Source organism: Papio anubis, chromosome 13, assembly GCF_008728515.1.
Source record: "Papio anubis isolate 15944 chromosome 13, Panubis1.0, whole genome shotgun sequence".
NCBI classification, from domain to species: domain Eukaryota; kingdom Metazoa; phylum Chordata; class Mammalia; order Primates; family Cercopithecidae; genus Papio; species Papio anubis.
The window spans coordinates 50,586,586-50,606,682 of NC_044988.1; the positions used below are offsets into that span (position 1 = coordinate 50,586,586).

The following is a 20,097-nucleotide window of genomic DNA, read 5'->3' on the forward strand; positions in this document are numbered from 1 at the left end:
GTGTACGTAAAAGGCAGTGTATGTGTCACATTTTCTAATCCAATCTGTCACTGATGGACATTTGGGTTGATCTGCCCTTTGCTGAAGGTGCCAGTATACGCGGTGCATGTGTCTTTATAGCATAATTTATAACTCTTTGGGTATATCCCCAGTAATGGGATGGCTAAATATGGGTACATCTAGTTCTAGATCCCTTGAGAATCGCCATAATTGCTTTCCAATGGTTGAACTTATAATCCCACCAACAGTAAAAGTGTTCCTATTTCTCCACATCCTCTCCAGCACCTGTTGTTTCCCTGACTTTTAATGACGCTTTATTCTAGTCTGGTGTGATGGTATCTCATTGTGGTTTTGATTTGCATTTCTCTGATGGGCAGTGATGATGAGTACTTTTTCATATGTGTCTGTTGGCTGTATGAATGTCCTCTTTGAGAAATGTCTGTTCATATCCTTTGCCCAATTTGTTGATGGGTTGTTGTTTTTCTTTGTAAATTTGTTGGAGTTCTTTGTAGGTTCTGGGATATTAGCCCTTTGTCAGATGAGTAGATTTCAAAATTTTCTCCATTCTGTAGGTTGCCTGTCTACCTGATGGTAGTTTCTTTTGCTGTGCAGTTTCCTTTAGCTCTAATTAGATCCCATTTGCCAATTTTGCTTTTGGTAAGCCAGACATGAAGTCTTTGGCCTATTTGTCCTGAAATGGTACTACCTAGGCTTTCTCTAGGATTTTGGCTATGTATTAGGGTCTGTTACCTTAAGTCTCTAATCCATCTTGAAATTCACTTTTCTATGATAAGAGTAAGGAAAGGATCCAGTTTCAGTTTAATTGGATGGCTAACATAATTTTCCTCAGCAATTCATTTATTAAATAGGGAATCCTTTCCCATTTCTTGTTTTTCTTGTGGGTTTGCCAAAGATCAGATGGCTGTAGATGTGTGGTATTATCTCTGAGGGACTCTGTTCTGTTCCATTGGTCTATATCTCACGGTACCAGTACCATGCTGTTTTGCTACTGTGAGCCTTTGTAGTATAGTTTGAAGTCAGGTAGTTAGAAGTGCCTCCAGCTTTGTTCTTTGACTTAGGATTGTCTCTTTGGAGATGGGCCTTTTCTTTGGGTTCCATAAGGACCTCCCTTAAAGCAGTTTTTTCCAATTCCTGTGAAGAAACTCACTGGTATTTTGATGGGGATGGCATTGAATCTATAAATTAACACTCTTAAAGTATGGCCATTTCACTTGGTTATTGATTCTTCCTATCCATGGCATGTAAGTTCTTCCATTTGTGTCCTCTTTATTTCACTGAGCAGTGGTTTGTTGTTCTCCTGAAGAGGTCCTACATCCCTGTCAGCTGGATTCCCAGGTGGGTGATTTGACTCTCTAGTGCTAAATTGTGAAATGCAGTTCATTCATGATTTGGCCTCTGTGTTTGTCTGTTATTGGTGTATAAGAATGCTTGTGATTTTACATTAATTTTGTATCCTGAGACTTTGCTGAAGTTGCTTAATGTTTTAAGGAGATTTTGGGCTGAGATAATGTAGGTTTTCTAAAGGGCTAATCATGTCATCTTGCAAACAGTACAATTTGACTACTTCTTTTCCTAACTGAATTCTGATTTCTTTTCTCTTTCTGGCTTCAATTGGCTCCAGCCAGAACTTCCAAATACCTGGTGTTGAATAGGAGTGGTGAGAGAGGGGCATCCCTGTCTAAAGCTAGCTTTCAAAGGGGATTTTTCCAGTTTTTGCCCATTCAGTATGATATTGGCTGTGGTTTGTCATAAATAGCCTATTATTTCTGAGGTACGCTCCATCAATACCCAATTTATTGAGCGCTTTTGTTATTTTGAAGGCTGTTGAATTTTATCGTTTCCTTTCTGTACCCATTGAGATAACTGTCATGTAATCTCTTGGTCTTTGGTCTCTGTTTATATGCTTTGGATTACAAGGCTTTATTGATTTATGAATGTTGAACCAGCCTTGCATCCCAGGATGAAGCCCAATTTGATCATGGTGGGTAAGCTTTTGATGTGTTATTGTTGAACTGCCTAAGCAGTATTTTATTTTGAGGATTTTTGCATCATGTTCATCAGGGATATTGGTCTAAAATTCTCTTTTGTTGTGTTCTTGTTGGGCTTTTGCATTGTGGATTGATGTTGGTCTCCATAAAATGAGTTAGGGAGGACTCTCTTTCTCGATTGGGAATAGCTCAGAAGGAATGGTACCAACTCCTCCTTATACCTCTGGTAGAATTCAGCTGTGAATCCATCTGGAACCTGGACTTTTGCTGGTAGGCTACACTATTGCCCCACTCTCTAGAGCCTACTATTGGTCTATTCAGGGATTCAACCTCTTCCTGTTTAGTCTTGAACATGTAAAGTGTCCAGGAAGCATCATCCATTTCCTTCTAGGGTTTTCCAGTTTCATGGCGAGGAGGTGTTTATAGTGCATTCTGATGGTAGTTTGTATTTGTAGCCTTGTGGTGGATATCCTTTATCATTTTAATTATACTGATTTGATTCTTCTTTTTCTTCTTTATTAGTCTTGCTAGGGAATCTGTCAATTTGCATGAGTTGATCTTTCAAAACCAACTCCTGGATTCATTTGATTTTTGAGGGTTTTTGAAGTTCCCTCATCTCCCTTCCAGTTCTGTCTCTGATCTGCTATTTCTTTACCTCTGCTAGCTAGAATGTGTTTTGCTCTTTGTTTCTCTAGTTCCTTTTAATTATGATGTTTAGAGGTGTCAATTTTTGATCTTTCCTGCTTCTCTTGTGGCATTGAAGCATAAATTTCTGCATTAATTGCTTTAATGTGTCCCAGAGATTTGGTGTATGTTGTATCTTTGTTCTACTTGGTTTCAAAGAACATCTTGCCTCTGCCTCTATTTCATGAAATCAGAATAGTCTAGGGAGTAGGGTTGTCTAGTTTCCCATGCGAAGTTGAGCGGTTTTGATTGAGTTTCTGCAGGTCCGAGTTCTAGTTTAATTGCACTGTGGTCTGAGAGGTCGAAGAACAATTTCTGTTCTTGTACATTTTGTTGAGGAGTGCCTTTACTTCCACCTATGGTCAATTTTGGATATAAGTAATGCATGTGGTGCTGAGAAGAAATGTATATCTAGTTGACTTGGGGTGGAGAGTTCTGGGAGATGTTCATTAGTCTGTTTGCTGCAGAGATGAGCCCACCCTGGACATCCTTGTTAACCTTCTTCAGTCCCCTGTTCAGTTCAATGTTGACAGTGGAGGTTGAAGCTCCCATTGGCTGTATTGCATGGGAGTCTAAGCCCCTGTAGTCTCTAAGGACTTGCCTTTATGAATCTGGGTGCCCCCTGTATTGGGTATATATTTAGGATAGCCAGCCTTCCTGTTGAATTGATCCCTGGACCATTATGTAATGGCCTTCGGTTCTTTGATCTTGATTATTTAGTGTCTGCCTTTTAGATTAGATACTAGAATTTCAAACTCCTGCTTTTTTTTGTTCTCCATTTGTTTTAGTGGGACCTTCCTCCATCCTTTCTATTTTGAGCCCATGTATGTCTCTCTATGCAGATGGTCTCCTGGAATACAGTAGACTGATGGTCTTGACTCTTTATCCAGTTTGCCAGTCTGTGTCTTTTCATTGAGCATTTAGTCCATTTCATATTTATGCCAGATTAAGGCGTGTGAACTTGATCCTGCCATTATGAGGTTGAACTGATATTTTGCTCGTTAGTTGATGCAGTTTCTTCCTAGCCTCATGGTCTCTGAGATGGCATGTTTTTGCAATATTGGTACTGTTGTCTTTCCATGCTGGAGTGCTTCCTTCTAGGGTCTCTTTGTAGGCAGGCCTAGTGGTGACAAAACTTCTAAGATTTGCTTATCTGTAAAGGATTTTATTTCTCCTTCACTTATGAAACTTAGTTTGCTGGATAGTGAAATTTTGGGTTTGTTCTTTAAAATGCTGCATACAGCCCCACTCTTCTGGTTTGAGAGTTTCTGCCAGAGATCTGCTGTGAGTCTGATGGGCTTCCCTGTGGGTAACCACCTCTCTCTGGCTGCCTGCATCTTTCCTCTCATTCTAACTTTCTTCTGGGTGAATCTGGCACCATGTGTCTCGGAGTTGTTCTCTGAGAGCATCTTTGTGGCGCTCTGTATTTCCTGGATTTGAAATGTTGGCCTGCCCTACTCTGAAGGCTGGGGCAGCCCTGGATGTATATATCCTGAAGAGTGGTTTTCCAACCTATCCACTTTCCCCTCACTTCAGGCACCCCAGACCAGACGGAGAGATTTGGTCTTTTACATAATCCCATACCTCTTGCAGGGCTTTGTTCATTTCTTTTTCTTCTTTTTCTTTTTGGTTTCTCTTCGCTTCATTTCCTATCTATATATTTTGACCCTCAATCATTGATATAATTTCTTTCTCCAGTTGATCTGTCGGTTACTGAAGCTTGTGCATTTGCTTTATTTCGTGTCATGGTTTCACCCCTTTCATTCTTGCTGTTAACTTCCTGCATTTTCACTCACCTACTAATTCTTCCACTTTTTTCTAAAAGATTTTATTTCGGCTGGTAATGTAATTCCTCCTTTAGCTCTAAACAGAAATTTGATGACTGAAGCTCTCTCTCTCATCTCACAAAGTCATTTTCCCATTCAGCTTTGATCCATGGTTATGTAAGGAGCCTCCTTTGGCTGGGAGAGTGCCTATTTTTGAATCTCCAGCTTTTCGCCTGCTTTTTCCCTCACGGTCTTGTGGTTGGTTTTATTCACCTCTGTCTCTTTGGATATGATATGGATGTAATTGATGGGTTTTAGTGTAGGTGTCCTCCCCACTTGATAGTTTCTCTCTAATAGCCAGGGACCTCCCCTCAGCTAGAACGCTTGAGATTGCTTGAGGTCCACTCCAGACCCTTGGTTTCACCTGTATCAGCAGCAGAGGCTGCAGAAGATAGGAATATTTCCTGAACAGCAGTAAAACGTCTGACTAAGCGAAGCTTCCTCTCAGGCATACTCACCCTGTGGGAGGTGGGGCGGCTGACTGCTCCCCAGTGGGATACGTCTCCCAGTTAGGCTGCCCAGGGCCGTGGGACCCCTGAGCAGGTAGTCTGTCCGCCTCCTCAGATCTCAGCCTCGTTGGGAGACCCACTGCCTCTCTGCCGCTGGGACAGAGCTGCCGGGCGCCTGCAGAGTCTCCGCCGCTTTGTTGTTGCTTATTGTTGCTGTTGCTACGGTGTAGCTGTGCCTGTCCTGAGGAGCCCGTGGCAGACAGGCAGGGTTTCTTTGAGGCCAAGGTGAGCTCCACCCAGCTGGAGCCCCAGCAGCTTTGTTTACCCATTTTAAGCCCTGTGCAACATGGCATTCCCAGCCTCATGGCTTGGCTCTCAGCTTCTAGACTGGCTAGACTGTTGTGTTAGTAAATGAGGGAGGCCTGCGGCTGGACCCTCCTGCCAGGGTGTGGCGTGATCTCCAGGCCCTGCTCTGTTTAAAGTGCACACATTGTGTGGGAGTTGGGTCCCTGATTTCTCCAGGTGCTGTGCAGCCCCAGTTCTGGCTAGAAAGGGATTCCTTCCTTCCCTCAAGGCCTCTCCCAGAGGTGAAAGGAGGCCTCTCCCCCACTGCAGCCCTGGCCGGCTGCAGCAGCTGACTCAGCACCCCACCATCCCGCACCCCCAGTGATGAACCCCAGTACCGCAGCTTGAAAATGCAGAAATCACCGGTCTTCTGTGTCACGCATGCAGCTGGAGACTGCTGTCTCATTCTGCCATCCTTGGCCTCCCATTACTGTATTATTTAAATACTTCTGTAGTTTTTCTGGTGGCTACTGTTGTCTAAATTTTAATAGAGAAAATAAGTGCTGCTGAGTGCCGGAACTGTTTCAGTTGGTTCAACAACAGTTCTAGTTCTGTTGGTGCTGACACTTACATTTCGAGGAACTAATTTTTTTTGAAAGAACTTGAGTGAGAACAAGAACTAAAGAGAACTAAATACCATTCCTCTCTGGGCTCTTATTGTCACTTCAAGTTCTTGAAAAGAATTATGATAAGGGTGCATGTTTCATTTTATTTATTTATTTTCCTTGTTGGGTAATCGTGAACATGTTGATTGGCATCAAACATGGGTCTCTGTCTCACCTCACGGCAACGCTCTGTTGACTTGAATTCTGATCATCCCAGGTCTCAAGGAGTGGGAAAGTCTAGGTGTAATGACCTGGTCTGGTGGTTCCAGGAGGGCTGAATTTTAAATCTGTTCTACTTGTAATGCCAAGCACCAATATAGTGGCTGCTTCTCCGAGTATTTGCCTTTGTCTTCTTTGTGAAAGGTCACTGGCTGGTTTGAGCTACTGGGCTGTTTATGCCACATCCTGTGCATGCCACACTGGCTTTCTTTCTGTGGTGTTTCTAGAGATAAGTTTGCCTCATAGGAGTCAGACTCTGTGGCTTTTTATCATTATAGATTTTTCTAGAAGGAGAAGAGGCCATGATCACATCTGAGGAATCCGAGTCATTGTAGACATGTACTGAATTAAAGAGAATTTTTTGACTAAAGGAGAAAATTGCATCAATCACAGCGAAAGAGATGCCACAGGACAGGGCCTGGGGTGTTGGCTTAGCCACAGATGTAAGGGCTACAGTTAACAGACAACTTTCAGTTTCCGCTATTGGAAGGGATGGTCAGTCCTTCCTTCCTCTCTTTTCTTGAGCCCCATTTTTCACCTTTCTTTTTCTCTCTACTTTCTTATGATGAAGAATAAAGACAAATGATAACAGATCTACCTGCGGCTGATATAGGGCAGGGAATCCATTTAATAACAAAAGGTGGGTCAAAAATCACTTTTCTCCTTTCAAATTGAAGTTATATTGTGCATGGGCTAATTAGATTGAATGCTGTAAACATGAAGATAATGCTTGCAAAGCAGCTACAGAGACAGAGAAAAAGCCTAAAACAACCAGTAGTGCTTAGGACCAATAGTATAAGTCTTCACACACTACATTTGAATAATACTGTAAGACACAATTTTTTGATAGGTTAAATAGCAAATCCAAGTCCCCCCAAATTATAAAAAATTGTCATTATAATTCTAGCGGTGTAACACAATAGTGTGTAAGTTGCATCAAATAACAGTCTACAGCCTAAATTGTTTCCTCCTGCTTTTTTCACTTCTATGCATATTTTTTTACTTCCATGCTAGAGCTACCTCATTCTTTTAAAATTATGAACTATTCTATAATTTATTTGCATTCCCCTATTAATATATTTTTAGCTTATTAGTTTATTTTAAAAGGTTTATATTTGCCTTCTAATGGCAAAGTTAGGAGTCGTGTGTAACTCCTCTGCCTTCATGTAAACCTTTGAGAATGATCTCTTGAAACAAGGCTAAAATGCCTTTGGAGAGGTATTATAGATGATCATATCTACTTTGTGCCTATTTCCATGACTTAGCTGCATTAGAGGCCCAGCTGTATAGGTGTAACTCAAAATCTACCAAAACTAATACTGTGGTTAGATTCTGGTCAAACAAGTTGCCACTGATCCAGATGTAGGACGGGATTGAAAGGTGGCTCTTCCACACCCTGACATCAATGTACCAATTTGCCTCTGTGCATTCTTTCTCCCCTTCTCCCTTTACCACCCTCATATAATTATTTGTGTACATGTCTGGCTTCGTCACTACTCTGATGGCAAGGATCACACATGCTTTATTCATATTTTAATTATTCAAGGATTCTACTCTGGGTTCTATTATGAGGCTTGGCCTAAAGTGGTTGTTCAAGAAATGTGTGTTAGAGAAATCATACATAAACTAGAAATTCTCATTTGGATTGTGTATCTGAACAACTAACTTACAGCTTCTTCAGTGGGATAAAGAAGAAAAATGGGGTTTAAAGTACATACTATTCAGTATTAATGTAGAATTTAACAGCTGCCATCCAAGTGCAGAATCCTCTAGTTTCCCAGTGTTAACCTCCCTTCTATCTCTAGCCATGTCTCAATGCTGGGTGACTCTTTCCTGGCATGTTCTGGCAAGACTCCACCTGGTTTGCGTAATCTGCATTGGCTTCTAGTTTCCACAAGAATTGTTTATATGCATTTAATTTTAGCTCTTGGGCTATAACATGTCATTGTTCTTTTTACTTATCTCCTCTTACTTTTGGAAACAGGGCAGGCATCTTCGATACTTGCTGTTCCTGTTTGGTGTGCTCTTAGATTAATTTTAGCTTTGCTCTTCAGCTTTCATGACACTTCAAGACATTTTCCAGTCATATTTCCTGTACAAGAAAATACAGACTATGTCACCACAAAGGGAAGTGGAGATTGGGGGGCATAATTTAATTCATTCAGGGAACTCGTATTTTGGTGTGAATGGAAATCAAAGCAAGGTATTTGGATTAATTTATCTCCTTTGGTTGTTCTATATTCAATTTAGAGGATAACACATTAAGCTGTTACTCAATTTTGTCTGTTATGGTCATAGTGAATCTGGGAAAAATATATCTGGGGCTTAGTTTTCATATTTAGGGGAAAATGAATACCCTAGGGAATAATAATAAACGTTAGGGAAAATAATATTTTCCTAAGAGTAGGCAATGAAAAACTGAAGGTACTCAAAGCAGTCTTGCACAAGTGCTTTGAAAAGCCTCTTGCACAATTTTATTTCTTTATAGTACTTACACAATCATATTTCATAATGGCTTGCTATAAACAATGTTCTTGACAAGAAGCTTAAAGATGCAAAACTAAAGGAAGCACTTTTTGGAGAAAATACTTTTATATTTGCTTACTTCTACACTATAACAAATGTAAAACTATGGATTTTTTTCAGTGCAATTTTCATATGTCAGTTCTAGGAGACAGGAAATGTGAAACACTGTAGGAGGTATGAGTTTGCCACCTAGAGGAGAGAGATGAAATTCAACTTTTCTCTGATTTCTTTAGTAGAATTAATTAATTTATTTAATTATTTACTCATTTAATTATTCAAAAATAATTATCTACCAAGCTTAACTATTTTGCCCGTGCAGATTTGATAAATCTGTTCAAGATTTATGAGCTCAAAGCAACCACAAAGTGCATCTTACTTTAATTGCTCAGCTGCCTCTTTTAAAAATCTTTTACTTTTAAGAGAGTATAACACAAATATTTGAACAATTCTAAATATCCATACTTGGGATGGATATTACTCTGAGCTCTTGCACTATAATAAAACTTTATTCTTTTGTACTAATTCAGTCCTTTTACTTTTTCTTTTTTAATGTTTAAGAAACAAGTTGGATATGGACAAGATGTGATTTCTTCTGTCAAGGAACCCACAGGATAACAGGTTAGTGATAGAGACCAACAATGCTGACGCATTTTTAATGACGGGGATAATGTCTAGAAAAAATCCGTTATTTGGTAAAGACGAAGTATGCATGTGTATTCCTTTGTTTCAATTATTTTTAAAGTTAAAAAACAATTATTTATCTCCTTTTGTACTACAAGCAATATCTGGTGTAGTGTGTGCATAGTAAGTATTCAAGAAATAGTAATTTCATTGTTGACTTGGTTATGTTGGAGTGGAACTTACTCTGGAAGAGATCCTAACATTCATTTATCTGAAAAACTTTCCAGTTAGGACATGGACATTTTTTTCTTGTCAATATTTATTCTTAATGGGTTTAGAATTTTAGAAAATGGGTTTAGGGATTTAGAAATTTCTTTACTAAATAATTCTAGGGAACAATACCTTAAAAAAATATTTAAAATGACAAAAATTTTGAACCACATCTAATTTTTTAAGGCCAAGAATCATTAAAAAGGGATCCAAAGCTTTAGACTTCATTGCTCGGTGGAACTAGAATCATTAATATCTCACTCAGAGGAAGCCATGTCAACTCAGTGCTTTAATCTCCTGTGAGCTTCCCATGTTCTCTCCCTGCAAGGACCATCTCAAATCCCTCAGCAGTCCTGTCTTTATGAAACCGGTATAATGTTTCTTTTCGTTCTTGTCCTTCACCTTCCTGTGGCAACAAGAGTCAATTCTCCATATGTAAATCCTCGGTCACTGTTTTAGCTGTATCTTAATTGTGCAACATCTGTTTACTCTGTGTTTTAACATCTGCATGCATAGCAGTGTTGTTGTAATATTTTGGCTGTAAGCTTCTAGGAGGTAGAGGCCAGCATTTTTTCCTCCATTTTTAGGATGAGAAAATACACATCACCACAATCAAAGTAGAATGACAACTGATAATAGATATTTGTATAATTTATATAGTCTCTTAAAAAACAGATTATAGTAAGAAGTGGCTGAGCAATTAACTATGGCACACTGCATGGTTTTTCTGACCTCTCAGCTCCTAAATAAACTTTGCCAAATCTTCAGGCCCTCAAATTTTTTTCATTCCATTTGTTTTGGGCTGAACTGTGTTCCCCTGAAATGACTATGTTGAAGTTCTAACTCCTAGTGCTTCAGAATGTGACCTTATTTGGAAACAGGGTCATTGCAAATATAATTAGTTAAGATGCGATTTTGCTGACATAGGAGAAGCTCCTAATCATGGTGTCCTTATAAAAAGTAGGATTTTGGCTATAGAGACATGCACTGGGAGAATGCTGTTTAAAGACTGGAGCTATGCTGCTAAAAGTCACAAAATTAACAGAAGCTAGGGAAGAGACCTTAAATAAATTCTTCCCTGTAGCCTTGAGGGAGACGATGGCCCTGCCAACTGCTAATCTCAGACATCTAGGTTCCAGAGCTGTGAGACAATTTCTCTTTTTAGGTCACTCAGTTTGTGGCACTTTGTACAGCAGTCTTAGGTGACTAACACACCACTGTAACTGTTGATCAAGGCAAGAGCCTGTGATCATGTATTATCTTGATTATTCCTCATCAGCATTCTATGGAGTAGATATTAGTGCCATCTATATATAAATTAGGAAATGGAGCCTCATAGAAATTAAATGACAAGTTCAAGCTTTCATGGCTATTTCAACATAGTGCCATTGTTTGAACACAAGTCAATTTGACTCCAAAACATCATTACTCTACTCAATTCTAGTTCAATCCAGATGTTCACAAACAACCAGACTATAGTAGAGATGTGGGTGGTGGGTTGAGAAGGAGATCATAACCAACATCGGACTGTCAATGAAGCAGGCTGGGAGAAATTATATGAAGCCAAGCAACTGTGCAGGGTACAGTAGAGATGGTCAGATTGTTCAGATATATGGATTCCATCTTCTGAGGAATGAACTCCTTGATATTCCTGAGTTAGTCCAGTTTAGGCAAGAGTAAACAGAAGGTAAACAGAAGGTTGGAGACTGTGTATGCACGAATGCCTCCCTTGCAGCTGAGCGTCTAACATCATGAACAGCCACACTCACATGAATATAGAGATATATGATTTACAAATTAATGCAACATAAAACTCTCATGCAGTCGGATTTCATCTTATTGACATTTCTGTCAGATGGAGTCAGTGTTAGCATCTTAATTATATAAATGTGGAAACTGAAGTATTCAGGAGGTTCCCTGACTTCCCAGGCCACACGGTAAGCTTTGGTGCTAGAATGTATCACTAGGCTTTCTCATTTCAACCCAGCATTCGTTATGCTGTTGCTCACTGCATGTAGAATCAGATTTGATTTCTCTGACTTTTCTTAGTCACTTCTGTGGTTTCGCACCACTCCCTCTCTCTCACTAAATAACTGCCTGCAAAAGTAAAAATTTCAATGAAAACAGAAAACAGATGTACCAGAAATGTTGATGGTATAAGCGGTAAAACTGGGATAAAGAGAAGATGTGTTGGAAAGTGGTGTCCTTTAATGCAACAGAAAAGTATATTAGGAGAAAAAGAAAAGAGAGAAAAATAGACTATCTGAAGTGGTGAGAGGAGCAAATGCTACAGATGTACCTGAACCTCTTCAGTAGGTGCGATCCTAAAGAGTTGTGTATAACAACAATGAACAAAAATAAAATGTACTGTGAAAATTATCTAGCTGTTGAGATCCTACTGTGCGATATTTTTCAAAGTGAAAATGCCAATCAACCCTGGCTTATTTATGGAGAAGACTTTGCCCCACTGTACCCAGAAAGTTTCTTCACAATATCACACATGCATAATAACCCTGACACAATTTTTGTTTACCAGGAAAAGATATAAAAGGGAACATTAAACTTTGTCTAGTTCTACTGCATAAACATGTGATAATGTGCATGGTGACCTTCTGTTGTAAATGGAAAGAGTTAGGCTCTCTGAATCTACTGCTGAAAGGTGAAAACACTTCCTTAGGGCTTTGAACTTCAGTTGGACTCTTACTGAAAAAAACACTACAAACTGTATTTTCTTTAAATTTGAAGATACTTTACATAAAAATCTAAAGCAGTTTGACTTATGTTTTCATCCACTTGAGAAGGAAACTCACAGACTCCAAAGCAACTGTTGTCTGTTTTGAAAAAAAATTCAGAAATCACCAGAAGCAATAGGGAGTGGCCTTGATTCCTGTTCTTTTATTTATGGGTAGCTAAAGTTCATATTTCTCAACATACCATAATCTCTGTGTAATTGGCCAAATTCCATGGTGGATAATTAGATCTAGCTTACCAGGGCAGATTTGGATGGTGAGAGCAGTCACACTGTTCTGGGAATATGTTAGCCAAGTTTACTATGTTTTACATGAGTTGACAGACTCACCTCACTTGCTGAAGGACTAGCCCAGCAGGTTCTACGGGTGAGATCACTGCTAGCTCATTCAGTGCTGGGCTTGGTAGGCACAAGAGGCCAAGAAATAAATAATGTGAACTTGGGCTTCAGAAGCTCTCTTTCCTATTTTCTTTCCTAAACCCTTTCTTCTACTAGCTGTCTAGGGGCCAAAACATTTATTCATACATTTCTTAACTAATTCAACAAATATTTACCAACTATGTTTCAGGCACTGGGCACTAGAAATATAATAGTGAACTAGACATTTTCTGCCTTCAAGGGTCTATGAACAAACAATTACAATACTCAGTGAAAAATACTACAATTCACAGAGCTCAGTAATCCAAATCCTTATTATTTCTGTCTTTAAAAAGCAGAAAGTAAAAAATGCTCATAAAAGAGGATGGCATAGAAATGTATTTATGCATTGCAACAGATAAAATTAAGGAATGCACGAAGACTGTTTCATCTGTTTGGTTGTGAGTCAAGAATAAATTCCACCCTCCCTAAAGTACTCAGACTCTACCTTGCCCCATGGCCACCACTGTGGCCCAATGGAAGCACCAGTCCAGGGGGTCTCCATTCATGCTGTCTTTGGGTATCTTCAGAATGTTGTTTCACAAGTACTCAAACTCAACAGTAAGATTTTAAAAACTGTCCATAATATTAACCTTGGCATTATTATGTTAAAGAAAGCAAAACAGATATCACTGAATTTACTTCTCAAAAAAACCTTACGTTTCTGCAAAAGTTTCTTGAATTCTGACTCTTTCATACAATCACACAAGAATGGCTATACTTAAACCCTTCTGATCAATTATATCCTTAATATATACGACTGAGTGATGTGTTTTCATGACTATTAAATGTATACATGTTTGGAAAATCTATTCACAATAGAGTTTTATGATATTCCTATTAACAGGCTGTCATTGTAACATGTTTATGCAGGAATTGTAATTCCATCTATTTTTATTTTTACCATCTTTTCTCCCCATCCCCCAAATTGTAAGGAGCTATCAGGTCTGTATTTTATTTGGTTTTGAAGCTTTAGGTTATTTGTAGTTATAATAGCCATATCAATTATTCATTTAGCAAAAATGTATTAAGTGCTACTATGTACTTAGATTTTTCCAATATTGTGAAGGATAATTGGCTAAAACTTTTCCACTTTTATTAGTAATCTGAGAGTTTTTTTTCTCTATGGATTTTAGTCACTGGTAAAGGCTGTTTCATACTCATAGATTTTTTTCTACAGTAAGAAACATATGATGTTGAATAAGATATGAATTACAAATTAAGGCTCTTCCACATTCGCTGCCTTTATAAGATTTTTTTTTTCTTCATCAAAATCTATTCACACACACACAGACACACACATGCTGTTTTGATTTTCTTCAGATATATCCAGTGTTCAGTTCTTGAGCACATATTAATATACTTGCCTAGATGAAGACTATGTGTCCTCAGGAATTTATAAGATAGCAGATGACAGATTTGCTTCTCTCAAAATGTGACTCTACCTCCCCACTTCTTAGGTTGTGAAAGCAGTTGTTTATGCTTTATTTCATTGTTTTCCAAACTTTATTTAAGTACCATCTTCATGATTATGCTATTCACATACCACCTGTACTATTATGCTTCTGAAAATATACTATGATTTTCAACTTAATTAAATTTGTTTAATAATAACAATGTCTGTGGCCGAGTGCGGTGACTCATGCCTGTAATCCCAGCACTTTGGGAGGCCGAGGTGGGCAGATCACAAGGTCAGGAGATCAAGACCATCCTGGCTAACACGGTGAAACCCCGTCTGTACTAAAAATACAAAAAATTAGCCTGGCCAGGTGGCGGGGGCCTGTAGTCCCAGCTACTGGGGAGGCTGAGGCAGGAGAACGGCGTGAACCCGGGAGGCGGAGCTTGCAGGGAGCCGAGATCGCGCCACAGCACTCCAGCCTGGGTGACAAAGCGAGACTCCGACTCAAAAACAACAACAACAACAACAACAAAAAAGCCCCCGAAAACAATATCTGTTACATCACTAGGTTGATGTGCTAGTTAAAAATTTTTAAATATACTTTAATATAAATATGTTACTACTAAATTATTTTTTTGTCTGTATGCATCCAAAATCTTGCCTTTAGTAGTACTACACATATCATGCTTTGGGAAACTCTACCCATGAGATTCACCTTCAAGTGTGAGGAATGGTAAAAGAAAATACAGAAATAATGATAGTAACCATAGCAATGGTAATAAGAGCTATTGTTTATTGAGGACTTTACATATGTCATTTATCTTATTTTATCTTCACAACAAATTTTAGGCATGAATATCAGATAAATATGAGGCAAAAGGGCAGGAAAGAAGGAACAGTGGAAGTCAAACTTTTTTTTGCCTAGGTCAGGTATAACTAACACGACATGATGTTTTAGTATTTGTACTTTTTTTTTAGTCAGCTCAGATTTCATACCTGATTATTTTACAAAAATTTGGATGTGATGGTGGAAGATTAACATACTTATTTTCAGCAATTATTATGGAACAAATTAGATAAAGATTGTAAAATGCTTAGAAACAGAGTAGAATATCCTATAATTAAGTTATCAAACAATTACTCTGATTATTTTTCACAGTAGTTCAATTAAAGTGTAACTTTGGGTCTGTTAGTATACATGAGTGTGAATGCTCTGGAGTTTTGATCCTTGGCTTTCCTGTGTAAGTATATACGTGTGTGTGTGTGTGTGTGTGTGTGTGTATATGTTATTATCCTGTAAATAACTGAATTATAGTACAGTGACTCTGTAAAAAACACTTTAGTTATTAATATTCCTTGGTGTGAAGTTCACATTAAAAATTGTTATATTTCCAGAACCTAGATTTTACCTGTGAAAGTCAATGCATCCTTCTTTTAATCCTCTGCATTGGTTTTGTATAACTTGATGAAATATGACATGCTTCTCCTCCCTCCCCCTCCTTCCTGTGCCTGTATCCCCACCAGTTTTTTTCTATTCCTCTTGGTATCTGGACTTCTTTTTCTGCCAAATGAGTCAGTAAGAGAGGAAATGTTTAACCCACATTTGTCATCTTGGCTGGGAAAGAAGTTTGAAGGCAAAAGGTGCCTGAATATGTTTCACTAGGATGCTGACACAACCTTTTTGACTCTCTCCTGAGAATGCTACTCTATATTCAAGTTATAAAGTACTAAATGATCCATTTCCACCATGCATACATTTCACATGATTAATACTTATTTTGTAACTTTTTTTGTTGAGAAGTATTTTTCTTTTGGAAAAATATCATTTTTTTTTGTGTGTGTGTGTGTATTTATTTTCTTTTAATATGTGGTCTCCCTACACAAAGGATTTCATTTTACAAACATAAGCAATAGGATTAAGAGGATAAAGGAAAAATAGGAGAAGGGGAAATATGAGTATCATGATAAGGTAAAAATGAATTGCTTGTATTCTAACATAGAATAGCTACTACCTGTTGAGTGTTTGTTATATATTAGACATTTAACACTAATCAAAATATCTAATCTAATGAAATAGTCACTGTTTTGAATTTGTTTGGATTTAGTAGATGTAGAAACTGAGACTTAGAGAGGTTAATTTACTCAACTCCAAACTGCTAATCACTGGTGAAAGCGGAATTTGAATCCTCTGGTTTTCTCATCCAGCACATCATCACTATAACCCTTATAGTTTGCTTTTGGCACAAGTATTCATTATTAATGGAAATGCATAGTATTATCTCAGCAAATGTACAATAGTTTAGCTTCACTAAACTAGTCAATTTTTTTTCTAAACATCAATGCTTAGGAAGCAAAACAGGCTGGGGGAACAGTAGTTGTCCTGGTGGCAGCTGTGGTGCTGATGGAGGAAGTGGTGGAATGCATAGGCTGCTCATGCTTTTGGTCACAATGAAGGTCAAAAAGTAGATCACTTAAAGTCTAAAGTCATCCTTGGGTGTCATACTCTTCACCAAAAACTAAATAAACATATAGACTTAGTAATATGCTATAAAAGTGAAGATATAGCACTATAAACTTCTACCATAAAGTAAATTGTTCAAGATTGTGGTCCAAGCTCTTCAAAATGCTCATAAATCAGAAGGTGCATTTATTAAACAATATTTTATATGTACCTATAATAACACAATACTATACTACACGAATTGGACCTAAAATGAATTCACTTGCTATATTAAATATTAAACATTAAATAGACAGAAACTTTGTTTGCACTGGACTTAGAATGTAAGAAGAAAATTTGGGACAACTTCAATAGTTCAGGTCTCCTGAGAAACCCTTCAGCTTCTTTTTTTCCAAATAAATTTCTCTGTAGCAAATGGAAGTCATCCAAATGATTCCCTAGCTACCTCAAAGTACTGTAATTTGTCTACTTCACAAAGTAGAGGGCTATATCTAGCAATAATTCAAGAGAATGCAGCGACACCCATTATGTCTTAGGCACTATGCTAGGAACTTTATGCATATCATTTAATTTGATTTTAATAGTAACTTCATGAAATAAATCATCATAATAAATCACTATTTCAGATATTGAGAAACCACAGAAAGATAGAGAAGTTAAATAATTTTCCTGTGAAAGACCACATCAGTGATGAAGCCAGAATTTGAGCTCATGTACTTAACCATTGGACTACTTGCCTGCTCTGTCAAGGAACTGCTAAGGTTGTCATAGAGACTTGACTGTGTATAGATAGTTGTTTCAAGAGAGAAAAAAGGCAGGAGGATCTGGGGCATAGGTTTAAATCAGGCATTGGCATCTGTATTAGAATTGAAAGGTGGAACTATTATTGTGTTCTATTTATTGAGTATAGGTATACCATATTCAATGTATTTCTCTGCTTCATACACTAGCCAAGGTGATAAAAGGTTTATGAAGAGGGATTAGGAAATATCTGCTATGTTTAGGTCACAGTCCAACCAAAGGATTAATTAACATTTGCCTATTTTTTCTCGTACATCCAGTCTCCCTTTTGATGAGAATAAGCCTCATTCTGATTCAACAGCAGAGATCAAAGAAAAGATTTCTGTTTTCTGGCCACCAGATATATGTTATCTGTGATTAAAGAATTGAAAAACACACATCAAAGGAGCATTCTCTTGGAAAGAGAGGTAATGAGATACAGTGAAAGAAAATGTAGATTCTTTAAATCACAGTTACCTAGGATCAAATCCTGTGATTAGCACTTTTTAGTAATGTAGCCTACTTCATTTCTTTGAGCCCTAGTTTATTTTTCTGAAACATGAGGGTGATCTAAATTGCTTCTGGAGTAGTAATAAAGATAAAATCCATGTGATACAGGTAAATTCATGACAATAATAGACATGAAACAAATAGAGTCTTTCATCTCCCTCCTTTGCTCAAGCATTGCTTTGTTCTTCTCATCTCCTTTCCATTCCTTTTTCTTTTCTTCCTCTTTGTTTTGTCTGTACACAATAGATTTTCCCAAGCCTTAAAACTTTGTATTTATATATTGTTGCAGCAAAATGTATAAAGGAGACACTCATTATTTGCATCCATTTATATGCTGATATAAATATTTCATCCTCACAAGTTTCAGAGAGAAAGACTGGATGCTGGTGATTTGGTGGGAAAGAAACAACTATTTCTGTGATTTAATTTCAACCTGAGCATTAAAGAGGCACCCCTTCACTACTGTTAGTAACTCCATGCTTCCAAGAACTAATGAGCTGAAGAACTTAGCACTTGTGATGGGTTAGTCAAGCAAAAATTATGAAGTGAGTGTAACATTATAGTACATTACAAATACTGACATATATTATTATTTATTATGATTCTTATAGCTCATTTATACAGTACAAAATTCCTTCCATCATTTTATGAAGATGTTATACATATACATAACAAAACATAGCTAATTAGATACAAAGAATATAGAACCAAATAACTCTTTTCTAAATATTTTCCCTTTAAGGAGGTTTTGCAATCCAGCTTTGCTGTGGTTAGACACTGTTGATGAGAAAACTTTTTTTTTTTTTTAAAGACAGGGAATCATTCTGTCCTCAGGCTGTAATGCAGTGGCACAATCATGGCTCATTGCAGCCTCAACCTCTTGGGCTATAGTTGTCCTCCTGCCTCAGTCTTCTGAGTAGCTGGGACTATGTGGTGCGCACTCCCATGCCCGGCTAATTTTTGTATTTTTTTTTTTTGTAGAGGTGGATTTTCAACATGTTGCCCAGGCTGATCTTGAGCTCCTAGGCTCAAGGGATCCACCTGTCTCAGCCTGTCAAAGTGCTGGGATTACAGGTGTGAGTCACTGCGCCTGGCCTAGATGAGAAAATATTGAGTTGGAAACCCAAAAGATGACATAAATAATTTGATATATTTTAGAGCTGGATTTCAACAACTTTTCAACACTGTCATCCTGTAAATGTCTTTCCATCCTAATCCCATTGCCCATGCACTCAGCAGAAGTGTGTGCCTCTAAGGTGGATACTGGTATGAAATATCTCAGCTGGGGCAGGCTCTGAAAGGGAGAGATCTGGTTAAAGTGCTCATACCAAACAAAGCTCCTCATGATGCTGGCCTAACTCTCCCAATCCTGCATTTCTCAACAAAACTTTTTCTTCTTCTCTTTCCCATAACTCCCGTGGAATAATTTCCATTGAATTGCATGGAAGAGGCTGTTCATGGGGTTAGTCTGGCAGTTAAGAGGTCTCCATTGGATCTTTTCATTTTGCAATCAGTTTCACACATATACATACATACTTTTCTTGGAGTCATAGTTCATTCTCAGGTCTTTTAGAGTTAAATATCTTTCATTTCTTCTTTTAAGGTCTTACTTTTTTTTTTTTTTGAGTTTCGTGGGAGATAACCAGTCGCCAATCCAATCCATGTCAGGGGAAAAGTATGACAAATGAATGAAATTTGTAACCACCTTGGATGATGGAATAAGACATTTGGGAGAACACAGGAGAAGTGGGGAGGTCAAGGAGGGATGGCTCTGTGAAAATTTTGCATTACTCTTGCCTGAGGTCTACTCTTTCTTGTCATGTTGGTGGCTGTTGTGACAATGAGAAATATTTAATAGCAAACTTAGTCTTCTAATTTGAAAATGGAAATCATAACAATTCTTGCCTCATAGGGATAGTGTGAGACAAATGAAATAATCCATGTAAAAGGTATAGTACTATGCTTGCCATTCTGTAAGAGCTCAACAAATGTTCACTTTTTACCTATTAGTATCAATCTCAATTCTAAAATTCTATTATTTAAGTGTTTTCCAGTGGTGTTTCTAAATAATATCTAATAACTAGGCTAATACACTATGTGGTTCTTCCAGGGTTCAAGCATTATTGGTAGGTGTGCTGGAATCCTTTCCCAAGTCAGTACTGCTTTCTAGAACAAAACCGGGAGATCCATTTGGAATGTATCTAACTCCAAAGAAACCATCAGAGGT

General features: G+C 38.0%; 1 protein-coding gene across 1 annotated transcript in view; it reads left to right on the plus strand.

Annotated features, from left to right (window-relative positions):
• LOC101013172 overlaps positions 1-20,097 on the plus strand; it is an 83,522-nt gene that overhangs the window by 25,988 nt on the left and 37,437 nt on the right. Inside the window, exon 4 of the mRNA XM_017949371.1 lies at positions 9,222-9,281. Coding sequence (XP_017804860.1) covers positions 9,222-9,281 — 60 coding nt within the window. The remainder of the gene's footprint in view (positions 1-9,221; positions 9,282-20,097) is intronic.